The sequence below is a fragment of the Pristis pectinata genome, chromosome 9 (assembly GCF_009764475.1).
Source record: "Pristis pectinata isolate sPriPec2 chromosome 9, sPriPec2.1.pri, whole genome shotgun sequence".
Taxonomy (NCBI): Eukaryota; Metazoa; Chordata; class Chondrichthyes; order Rhinopristiformes; family Pristidae; genus Pristis; species Pristis pectinata.
In genome coordinates, this window is record NC_067413.1 from 74234771 (window position 1) to 74247801 (window position 13031).

The 13031-nt window shown below is 36.7% G+C and overlaps 1 protein-coding gene across 3 annotated transcripts in view; it reads right to left on the reverse strand.

The window, feature by feature from the left end:
- The window catches only part of zgc:56231 (uncharacterized protein LOC406257 homolog), a 34501-nt gene that overhangs the window by 15420 nt on the left and 6050 nt on the right, over nt 1-13031 (reverse strand). For all 3 annotated transcript variants that reach the window (XM_052023435.1, XM_052023436.1, XM_052023434.1), the window contains exons 6-13: nt 10610-10794; nt 9757-9865; nt 8424-8627; nt 7393-7504; nt 7140-7211; nt 4678-4824; nt 1416-1581; nt 922-1113 (exon numbers count right to left, since the gene is read on the reverse strand). In XM_052023435.1, coding sequence (XP_051879395.1) covers nt 922-1113; nt 1416-1581; nt 4678-4824; nt 7140-7211; nt 7393-7504; nt 8424-8627; nt 9757-9865; nt 10610-10794 — 1187 coding nt within the window. The remainder of the gene's footprint in view (nt 1-921; nt 1114-1415; nt 1582-4677; nt 4825-7139; nt 7212-7392; nt 7505-8423; nt 8628-9756; nt 9866-10609; nt 10795-13031) is intronic.

The following is a 13031-nucleotide window of genomic DNA, read 5'->3' on the forward strand; positions in this document are numbered from 1 at the left end:
GAGATTTGCTGGAGGTGTACAAGATTATAATGGGTTTAGACAGGGGTAAATAAAAGGAGAACAAAGCTGTCCCATTATCATACAAGATTTAAGATGATGAGCCAAGGATACAGATACCATTTACAAGGATGGTGCAAACAGAGTTCAAGTCAGCCAGGAAGTTCAAAAGGGAAATTGGGTTGGCACCCAGAGGGAGAACAGAATTTGCAGGGCGACAGGCAAAGAGCAGAGAACGGGACTGACTGAATCGTTCCATGAAGAACTAGTGAGGATCCAAAGAGATTCTTTGATTCTACAAAAGTGAATTATCAGCTTCTACAAAACAAAAACATCTCAGTTCCTGAATAAATTTCAAGATTATACCATGGAAATAAATACATAGAACACCTAGGATATGCAATCAGGATTTAGTAAAATTTTCATCACTTCTAGAGTAAAATTTTCATAAAGATGGAATTTCCCTTCATTTGTACAAAAACCCTTTTAACTAAAAACAAAATTGATCTTCTTTATCCTTATACCAAAATGAATACACAAGTAATCATATTTTCCTCTCCTCTAGTTTAAATTTTCTAGTATCTTCTTGTGTTTTTCCCTTGCTACTTGCCATTTTACAACAGTAACCACACTTTAAAAGTACTTACTTGGTTGAGAGAAGCTTTGGAATGGACAGAGGTCTTAAAGCATTATGAATGCAAATCTCACTTACTTAATTGGTTTTTTGAATTCCTTTACTATCAATGCTTGCCACTAAATGTTCAAGGTTCATGGATTCCATCACCCCCACCCAGGATTATTCAGTTGCAAACATATCCATTCCACAGAGCTTAGTATTCCATTGATCAATGACAAACTAAAGACATGGACTATAGTTGCTACACAAATCTGAAACGGAGCATTAGAAAAAAAAGTTTAAATTACTTTATGAGCAAAGGTGGTGAGGTCCAGATCTCCATTTTCCTGCTCCTCCTCATTTTTAATTAGATCTTCGGAATAGCAATTTTCAGCAGAGAGAGACTCCCCAAGATCAGTGCACACCATCATACTGCCATCGTTCCCACCCACTTGATCAGCAAGTTGCAGTTTTATTTTTGGGTGAATAATCTGAATTATCTGAAAAACAAGGAGTAGGTTATTTCTAGCAACTTGGGCATGACTATTCCTATTATTGACAAGAGTGATCAATGTACTACATCCATTGTCATAGACTGCAGATTGAACAGTGTAGAATAAAGCAAATACTAGGTTTCTCACTAATTTAAACAACGATGCATGTTACGCATTTGAACTAAAATTTTGTACACAGTTGGATTTTACTACGTTATTTTTATTTTGCAAACAAAAACAAATAGGAATAAAAGTTTAACTTTTTCCTAAAGTCCAGCACAATTTCAAAATAATGAATGATGCTATACCTGCTTAGCAACTGCTGAAAATTTCATCACATGCAGAGTTTCATCATACATGGAAGCACACTGGTTAATATTAATAATCATACAAGCTTTGCCTTTGCCACAAAAGAAAGCTTGAAAAAGACGGGTTAACTTGCTCTCTCGGAATGGGACAATAATTTGTTTTAGTCTAATAGGCAAAAGAAATGAAAGTGTTAGAACTAGGACACAAGATTTCTATCACAGATACCAAGACTTCAAAGTAGTTGGGAGGAGAAACAAATAAAAGAAGTACTTTAAAAAAAACACATACAAGTAGTACATTACTTACAGAATCTAATTTTGGAATTATGAAGCCATCATTACATTACTTTCTGTTCTTCAAGCAACAACTATGCAGACATTCTCTCCCTTAATTCATAACGGCTTCAATTCTGCTGAAATTTGATTATGTGATAATACATTTTTGGAAGGAGATTTATACATCAACTGAACTATCATTAATCCTGTCAGTTACTTTAATGAACTTGATCAACTTGCAAAAAATAATAATAATAATAATAATAATTCAGGCTAGCTTTCTTCCTTAATTCAAAAGAAATTTCAGGTTCCAATTAATTTCATCCCAGGAAAAGCATCTCAATATTTTTCCACAGTAAATGAAAAGCTGATGTCACGAACCAGCAACAAAAGAAACACACTGAGCATGATTCAGTGTTAAAAACTATTTTATTAATTACTACTTATGATAATACGTAAAATAAAAGTAAAAATGTTAGTATGTTAGAATTCAAAAATGTTAAACCTCGAACGTTAACCCCAAAACTAAACTCTTCGTGTGTGTGTGGGTGTGGCAAAGTCCAAAACTCCCAGTTCCGGAATGGTTCTTAAAGTTCAGTTCTGCAAGCCATAAGGTGAAACATGAGCAAGGGCTTCTTCAACAACCACAGTTGTCTGAAGATAAGACGTAGATGTTGAAAAACATAGAGAGAGTAAATACCAAATCCAAATGTTCCACGATGGAACCCAAACGACACTCCAGTGTTTACTCGGTAGTGACTTCCTCACCCCGAAAAGCATCCGAATCGTGGTCATCCACACACAAATACCTGTTTCCCTCTACAGGTCAGCAACAAAGTGAACTCCACTGGATTACTTCCAACTTCCATACATGGATTTCCGTGGCAAACACAGTTATTGTTTCTCATCCATCGATAGAGAAAACAAGCAGGCTGGTGTCTCTCTCCCTTCTCTCTCTCTTCTTCTTCTACTTCTTCTTCAATGTCATTACGTCCTTTATCTTCTATTGACGTAAGCACGCCCCACACACACACTCTCTATCTTAAAGGGACTCTCACTGAGTCCGTAACACTGACTACTACTGAATCATATTTTTGTGTGGGGGGGGGGGTGCAGTGTGGGGAGGAAGACTAGGACAGAGTAGCAACAGTTCTCAAAACCCTTTGGTGTATTTTCCATATCTAAGCAAGATTTAGCAAAACCAATACAGGTGATCATTCAGGATGTCAACAAAACCAACTGTCTCCATTTCTCCATCTAAATTTTCTCAGTTCCCAATTGTCTTACCTCTCTATCATGAAGAAGAGTTTAGGTTTCTTTTTATGTTGACTGCTAATTTATTCCTGAACGCTCTTTGCTCCCCCCACCCCCTCCCAAGTAGCATTACTGATGTGACATTCATCAAAGAGCCCAAAAGTAAGATCCTGCAGTTGTTGAAATTAAAAAAAGATCAGAATACTCATGAAATCATCTACAGTGAAAGCTGATGCCTCATGCAGATTACAGTTTAATAAAAGGTCAATCTGAAACATCAAATTTATTTTTATTTGCATTATCATTGTCTGACTTATTGATCCAGCATACATTTGTCATGAAGTTTCCCCTTTGGTTTATTTTAAACCATCTTTGGAAACCTAGATACTTCTTGTTCCAGATATCCATCTTCCCCATGGGAACATACAGTATCTAGTTTATTTAAAATGAACGGCTAAATAGTGTTTAATTTGGTGGACTGCCCAGACCCTTGCCAGCACTCTTCCCCACACGTACATATGAAGCAGGAGCAGGAGTAGGCTTCTTGACCCCTCAAGCCTGCTTTACAGCACAATTCATGCTATGATTACAAATTCAACTCTATCCATAGTAACCTTCCACCCTTTTGCTTATCAACTGTTTATTTACCCATGCCTCAAAGATAACAAAAAAAAACCTCCCCTTCGGCTGCCCTTTGCAGGAAGAGAGGTTCAAAGACTCAAAAGTATTTTCACCTATTGGTGACTCCTAGTTCTACAATCTCCCACAAAAGGAAACATCCTTCCCACCAAGAATCATCCTGAGCATCCCAGTCCCAGTAAATGAGCAAACGCATGGAGTAGCCTCAGCAGCAATTAGGTCTCAGCCAATGTCCTGGTCCCTCGGAATGCCCTGACAACTTTCAACAGGAGGCAAGGCAGAGATGAGCAGCCTCCCCTGCTGTCAAGATGAGGCTTTACAAGGAGGTTTCAAAAAAAAAATCCCACAGAGACAGCTTTCCCACCGTTAGGTCAGGTGAATTAAGGGCTATGGGGATCTGGCACAAAAAAAGGAGTCGAGGCCAGTCACGATCACATTTAGTGGTGGGGCATGCTTGAAGGCTCCATTTGCATACTCCTGATATTTTCTTGTGTTTTTGTAATGGCAAGGCCACACAAGTCCAGGACATACTTACCTGTGAGCAGGTGAAACATGGCAGGTTCCTTTGAGTCTACCAGCCACAGCTCATTAGAAAAGCCACGTTTTTAAAAAAATCACTCCTTCATGAAATGTGGCACTTTTAGGGTGAGCACTTATTGATCACCTCCATCTGCCCTTGAATGTTTCAGAGGGGAATCACTAAGATGATTGTGGATCTGGAATCACACAGGCCAGACAAGGGAAGGTAGCAGAGTTCCATCATTGAAACAGATGAGCTCTTAACACCAATCCAGTAGTTTCACCATTACCAATACCACTGTTATATTTCAGATTTATTTAAATAATAATTTAAATTGCTGCTTTGCTAGTATTCAAACTCAAGTTTTCAGATCTGGGCTAATGATCTTTGGATGATCTACAATTAACATCTTGCTAAAACTGAAATCAACAGCAACATCCTAGTCCAAATAAAAACATTAACCAATGTTTTGCTAAAAAGTACTGGATACTTAATGTTTCCTTGAATTGTGAAACCTAAAGTATGTATAGTTACTAAGTTAATCCAAGGGAATCCACTTGATTTATTACTTACTTATTCTGCTGCTTCTGCCTTAGTGCAGAAATGCACTTGCCAAGGATAAGAAGAGAATTATTGATGTTGCCTGCCTCCTTCAGTCGATCTCCAAAAGTTTGTGCTTTGCCGCTGCGCTCCGACCCAGCCAAATCACACAAGTACAGGCTACATTCAGCAAAAACAGATTCTTAGCCATTGATAAACAAAAAAAAAATCATCCCCTCAATAATTATATATTGCCATGGTCATGTTAATGACATAAATGTCTTACAGGACATAACAGAAAGATAATATTTCCCCTAACTAGGGTGCCTAAGGTAATGGTTCCAAAATAAAGGCATCAGGCATTCAGAACTGAGAGAAGAATTATTTTCACCCAGAGGGTACTGGTGCAAAGCTAAATGGCAGTGAGGGCTATGAGAATAGTGCAGAGAGGCTTCATGGAGATTGGTTGAGTGAGTGGGTACGGACATAGATAGAATATAATGCAGAAAATGAGACATCACTTTTGTAGAAAAATGGTTTTTTTTAAAAATGTGGAGATCAAAAGGTGTTGATGTGAAGGTGGTTCTGGGCACCCTTTGAATCTGATTTTAAATCAGAGTTAATATGCAGCAAACACCAACATTGGTCTTTATAGCAAGGGTAGACATCTTGTTCCAATTATATAGGGCTCCATGCAATATTGTTTACAGTTCTGGTCTCTCTACCAAAGGATGCTTGCAATTGAGGGAATGCAGCAAATGCTCAATGGATTGGACTTTGGTGTCATACAGAAGTTAAGCAGACAAGCTTTATATTCTATCAGAGCTTAGAAGAATCTGTGGTTATCTCATTGAAACGTGCAAAAGAAAGTCTTACCAGAACTTGACAGGACATATTGAAGGATGGTGCTCTTTCTGGCTCGTGCATATAGAATCATCTGTCAGTCTCAAAATAGTGGTTCACCATACAGGATAGACAAGAGGAAATTTTTTCCCCCACTCAGAGCAGAGTGAATTTTGGAATATTCTATCAAAGATTACAGTAGTGGCTCATATGCCCATTTTATTCAGGAGATTTTCAGATAAAGAATTATGGGGTTAGTGCAAGAAAAATGACACCAAGGTAAGAGGGCCATAAGAATGGTGGAGCACACCTTAGGGGCCAAATAGCCAATTCGTGTTTCTATTTTGTATATTCTTAAAGCTAGGAATTAATTTGCTAAATGTCAACCATGGCTCAGAGACATCTCAAAAAATTTCAAAACATTGTGGGTTTAAATCTCTTGAGCTCAAAGCCCAGGCTGGCAATACTGAAGGCATGCATCTTCATTCTCAATCTTTCCTTCTCATGACCTCACATTTTTCTACATTATATTCTATCTGCTACGTCCTTGCCCATTCACTGGGTCTATCTAGTTTGGAGAGCAAGGCAATCTTCTTTGGTATCCTGCCCAACAGTAATCCCACAACTGAAACAGACAAAGATCTTATTTATCTCGCAGCTGGTGTACAAATTCGCTGCCAAATCTGGAAGAGTGACTGCACTTCAGAAAGTAAAACTATTGACAAAATGCTTTGGAACATCTGACATTGTGAAAGGCACTTCCCAAATGCATGACCTTCTTTTCCACTAACTTCTGGTGGTACTTCATTCACTTTTTTGTTGATGATTGATCATGAAGAGAATGCATTTGATGAAAAGGTCAGGGTTTTTTTTAAAAAAAGGTATGCAAAGAGAGAGAAAGGGATTGTTCTTGAAAGTTGGTTGGTAATCAGGTCAAAAAAAATCCATTCCCCACCCAAGAATTATGAAAGGCTGCTAACAAATTCTGAAGTGCACCACTTGTAAACAAAAAAAGGCAGTAGAAGCAGATTCTACAGGAAGTGCTAATAAATAACTGGAAACATATCCAAAAAGCTACTAATGTGCAGGGCTGTGGTGTAAAAGCTTGCACGCAAACTTAAATCATGGTACGGTACGTGGCACGGTAGCGTAACGGTTAGCATGACACTATTACAGCGCCAGCGATCAGTGTTCGATTCCCGCTGTCTGTAAGGAGTTTGTACATTCTCCTGTGTCTGTGTGGGTTTCCTCCGGGTGCTCTGGTTTCCTCCCACATTGCAAAGACGTACGGGTAGGTTAATTTGGCTTTAAAATGGGCAGCGTGGACTCATTGGGTCGGAAGGGCCCGTTACCACGCTGTAAATAAAATTTTTATTAATTTTTTTTTAAAAAATAGACCTTTTCTGGGAGTGGAACAGGTATGATTTACTGAAGGCATACTTGCAACGAGGTTCAAAATTATCTACATTTGTCACCTTTATCGAGGAACAAAGTGGAAGCTTTTCATGAAACAAAACTTGCTGATATGGAGGCATAAAACAACACACAAATTTAAAACTATAGATTTGTTTCAGCTTTACATGGTACGATGACAGCTGATATGAAACAGAATGATTAATGTTGCTGTTTAGTTCTCCAAACTGATAACTCACTCAGATGTCCTGATGACACGAGACTTATCCCCAACAATTACTTCCATCAGTCGAATAGAGAATATGCTGTGACTGCAAAAAAAAAGATGTTTTTAAGCGAATCAGTTACTTCATACACAAAATTGAAACACACTCAAGGTTCAACACTTTAATATTGAAGTTATTTTAGGAAATCAAAGATATTTTGTGTAAAAAAAAACTGTTGACCAACAAACTTCTTCAATGTAATTGAGTAACAGAATCATGAGTGTACCTTCGGCTGGACCGGTGGTTCATTTTGGTGGAAGCCGAGCTTCGATTTTTATTTCCTATCTTTAAGGCTTTAAAAGCTTCATCCGAGCTAGTAATGTTGATCCATTTTAGATCTGAAATATTCAAAACAATTCAAGAACACATCTTACCCAGAATTATTAATATTGCACAATTATCATTAACCATTTTTAAAAGATTAGACCTTCACACATTGTCATTCTCCAAATGGAAAGCAGACCAGTGAATAAAAGCAACAACGAAAAAAAAATCATTTAACATTCCTAATCTTCCTCCTCTCCTGAAAAAGGATTGTGGTAGAGTATAATTCTTCAAGTTGAGAGTCTGACAAGATTCTCATATGTCTGTCATTCTCCAAATGGAAAGCAGACCAGTGAATAAAAGCAACAACGAAAAAAAAATCATTTAACATTCCTAATCTTCCTCCTCTCCTGAAAAAAGATTGTGGTAGAGTATAATTCTTCAAGTTGAGAGTCTGACAAGATTCTCATATGTCTGTAATGCTAAGTATAGGGCCCCTTCTGCCTGCCTAATTAAAAGTCAATTAGTTGGCATAGTGAAAGTAGTTTTTGCAGAGTCCTAATTAACATCTACCCCTCAGCCAATGTCATTGTAAACAGATAATTCATCTTGATGTTTTTTTGGCAAGACCAGAGGGAAAAGTATCTGCATTGTTTTCCCCAAATAATAAATAGGGATGCAAACTTTGGACCTTCCTGGCTAATTATCTGGTCATTAACACAATGGAGTTTGCTGTGTGAAAAGTCATTGCTGCAACTTTATAGTTATGAACACACTACAAATCACTTAAAATCAGTTGTAGATTGCACAGGATTTTGCAAGAGGGACCCAAAAAAATGCCATGTAAATATTTTTTGTATACAATCTAGGATGGAGTTCACCCACCAGGCGTCAGAGGAAGATTCCTTCTATATTTATGAAAAATAAAAGCCAAAGATTTAAGTTTATAAATTCTTTTAATGTACATCACAGATAATGAAGATTAGGCTGCACCTTTAACATAACTATTTCCTTTTTGATCTTCACAGATGCGCAAATTTTGACGTTTCTGGCTTCTTAAAGTTGGTATTGGATCCAATAGATCATACACATATTCATTGTAGATCTCACAAAAGGAAACCCATACTGAATATCTTCGCTGTTTTTGATCAGTGAGGCTCATGTCAGATGCTGCTGTAATGACTTCAGAATGCTTTTCTGTGACAGTGTAAGTAGAAATTAAATTATTTGAACTTTCAAGCATTCTTAAGCAAAAAGGAAAAAAAACAGAAAATTTGAACTTTCAAGCATTCTTAAGCAAAAAGGTAAAAAAAACAGAAAATTAGATTTCTAACACTAATGTAACAGTGTATAGGAATAACTATCATGGATTCAAAAGTTAACATCAGAACTACAGATACAATCTAGACTGGAATAACGTATGGTCGGTCTTTCTTAGGACATGGTAATGGAGTTATGGGAGTCAGGGGGTGATGGAATTAGAGGCATTCCCAATTCACTCAAACCTAATTTTTTAAAAACACATTAACTAGTAGAAACAAACATCATATGTTGTATAGGACTTCAATGCATTCAGATAACTTTGCAGTATTCCCGATGTTTGTATTATTAATCAACTTGAGAAAAAGAAAATAAAGAGTTTCCAATACATTTGAAGTTGCTTGCCCATTAAGGAGAGTGTGAAATATACAAAAGGTGAGAAATTTTCAGATTTCAGTCAGCACCTACACCTGTTCCAATTTAAAAGTTGACAGCAGTTTAGTTACAAAGTCCTATGGATGGCAAAAGGGGTGGATCTTTAAGCAGCACTATTGTATGGATTTGGAAATTTTCCACTGCTGTAAAAGAGGCATTAGAACAGAAAAATCTATTCAATTCTTATAAATTCTACACTGGCATCACCCCATTTTTTGTTTAAAAAAGTCATCATCTTAAATAATGATGTAGTACTTGTCAAATGCCTTTGTTGATTAGCATCAATCGTAATTTGCAAAACAAATCATAGCCACTGTTTTGCCTTGGGAAGAAATAGGAAGGACAAGCAGGCTTGTGGTCAGGACTGACGATTTGGGAGTGGTGTGGATCTGTAAGCTGACAGTAGTGAGCCTCCCAAATGTTGAAATAAATCATTAAATAGCTAATCCCAGCACTCATTTATCCCAACCATTTCAATTCTAAAAGTTTACTAATCTAATAGTTTCACCCACAAAGTTTGTAATCCTTGAAGGTTTGCAGCCAACAAAAAAATTGGTTTGTTGATTCTGAAAACAAAAACCATCCTTCATATCTATCCATTTGTACAAACTCCTTGAAAGAAAGAAGATACCTAGCTGATTAAAAGGAACGCAGTCTGCCTGAGTGATGGAGCTTGCCTGTGCCAAATCTTTCTGGACACTCTTGTTGGATGTTGTCCTGAAAGGCTGGCATTCCATCTCCTGGAAGGAAAGAGATGATGTTTAGAATTTATGCTCTGGTTTAGAAACAATACAGTAATTTGGATCCAAACCATAACTAACCCAGTTTAAAATGTGAAAATATTAAAAACAACTAAAACTTGTACAATTATATCATAGGACCATACTATATTGGAAGTATCAATTGATCTGGACAGACATCACTTTCGGAATATTTGAGTACAAAACTTATTATTTATCAGCCTTGACTCAGAATAGTTATCATGTAAATATTTAAGGGTGAAAATTTAACCCAACAAAATTGTTTTTTTAAAAATGTCTGTACGTGCAATACAGAACCTTATATGAGGGTGTGACTTTGTAAAAGCATCCATTCTGTTCTATTGTTTCACTAGGCAATCCAATAGTTTCGATTATGCTCTTTTCTTAGTGATTTTAAAGTCTTTATTTAGTAAAATAGACAGGTAAAATATCTTAAGTAGTATTAAAAATTGTCTGAAGTTTTTGACTAAACTTTAATTTCACTGACAATAGAAAAACAGAATCTATATCAATCCCAAAGCTTTTAAAGTAAAACAGGTCATATCAAGAGGGGGAGAAAAAAAAAACAATTAGACAACTTGTGGCATTTTCTATGTGAAATGTAAATGCATTAACCACACACACACACATCTGCAGGATACAAGGTTCAGAATTGGAAAATAAATTTTATGAACATTATTACTACCAAAATGTGATTTTAGAAACATTTTTGTGAAACATCACCTGTCTCGGTGAAGAAAAAATTGCGAACTTCATAGCTTCTTCTTGCTGGGTTTGATTACTATCCAGTTTTAACACTTCATCACTGACATATGGCTTTAAATCCATGCTTTGATATTGTCTGCCTTTTATGTGATCAAAGAGCATGTCCAATGATCTTGGTAAGATACCACCATCTTTACTAGTACCTATGGTTAATCAAGAGTGCAATTATCTGAAAGGATGCAATATTTTTAGATAGGTAAAAAAGTTAAAGTCATAACATCAACACTAAAAATCTTGAATTAGAAATTGGAATGAATCTGAATACAGACATTGAAGTTTTATTAGCTTTAGAAAAGTTCAGGATTTCAATATTAGAGTTTTCACAAAAATCAACATGTCTTATTTTCCTGCAACCCATATAAATGATATGAAATAAATGGGAAAACTAGTAATTGTAATCAGTTTAGGAAATAGCATTACATTTTACTTTGGGTGAATCTGCATCTCATTGTTAAAACAGTAACAGCATATTTAGTTTTAATTATGAATGTTAGGTAAAGAAATAAAGTCAGTTACCAAAATATACAAACTGACCATTCAAACAGGGTTTAGTTAGTTGGTTATTATTCAGGTGCACTCAAGAACTTTTTTTTTGGGTAACTTGCCTGCCTTAGTGAGCAAATGCAGGGAGAGCCAGCTTCCTACAAGCAGAGAACCGGAGGGCAAACATACTGTCAAGTTGAAAGACAATGGCAAAAAAAAAGGTACAACTTTCAAACCTTTTTAAAATCAGGCACAGCCTAATTTGATTGACACCCTATGCACGAAGCAAAATTCAAACAAAACTATTTTAGACACTGCGTCTGACTTCATGGAGCATGCAGAATAGATGCAGGTATGAAGAGACAAACATGAAGCACTTTGAAGGAGAAAACATTTAAAAGCGTACTATATTCATGGTTATGTATAAACAACAATAATCTAGTACAAGATGCAAAGTTTGTCACGTGCCAGCTTTGTTGGAGAAGTCACTGACTAGGTTTATTTGCAATGAACCATATGCTGCAGATTTGTTAAGTTGGGCTCCCATTGTAGTTGAGAGTGGGTAAGTTTATAGTTTTGTAAATAAATTTTACATTATTCTTCCATGAACTCTCTACAAACAACTTAATACATCAACTTAATACATAGATAGTTATTGTTGTGGGTTTGTCACATTAGGAAGAGGAGTGTACAATAGTGAGCGTGCACACTATTAGGAACTGTGTACACCACATGATACGACTTCTGATACAACACTCAACTAATAGCCGTGTCTGATGTACCCGCCATCAATAAGAAACGTGCACAGTCACTTTGCTGCAGGGCAATAAGTCAGCAAATAATTCTTTATAATAGTAGAGTAATTTGGATAGAAGATGTCCATGGTGGAACCATCCATGGAGACCGCCACAATGCTATAATCAGCCACAGCTGGTAGATCAGCATTGTTCACATATTTGGTTAGAAGCTCCATCTTGCCTTACTGTACAGCACATTTCTGGGGAAATAATAAATCCATATGGAGAATGGAGTTTCTCCAGCTGTAAAAAGTTAAACTATGAAAATCAAATTATAAGTATCTTTAACACTTAAGTGCATTCATTTGACATTTAAAAGTGATTAATTTTCAAAATTCAAATAATTAGCTTAAAAAGTTGACAATAATTAGGAACAAAGTAAAACAAACATAATTTGCTTTTCACCTTCTTGAAACAATGCAGTCCTTCTGGTGATGATACTCTGACTATACTGTTGTGTTGCAAGTTCCAGGATTTAGACCCCTTGAAACCACAAAGGCTCTCTACCATCTACACGGCACAAATCAGTGGCATGATGGAATACTCTACACTTACCTCAATGAGTACAACTTGCTCAATGTAGGACAAAGCAAGCCACTTGACTGGTGCCTCTCCACCATTCCAAGCACATTTTTCTTACTCTCTTGTTGGAAATGTCCATGATTTGGCACTTTTGTAATGCAAATGTCACTTACCAATGTATGTCTATATCTGGCTGTATTGCAATCATGGATTGCTTTATTTGAAGAGTTCCAAATGGGATTGAACATTATGTAACCACCAGCAGAAAAAAAAGGAACCTTCACACTTCTGACCTTATGATAGAAGGAGAGCCATTAGTGAATCAACTGAAAATGACTGGTCCTGGGACACTCCTCCAAGGATGTCCTGGGGCTGGGATGATTGACCATCTGCAACTGTCTTCCTTTGTGCAAGTAATGACTCCAACCATTGGAACATTTTCTATTTGATGCCTATTTTCCTCAGTTTTACCAGAGTGGCTTGACCCACCACAGTCAACCAAATGCTGCTTTGATGTTACGAGTAATCACTCATCTCACCTCTGGAATATACTTCTTAGTCCATTGTTTGGATCAAAA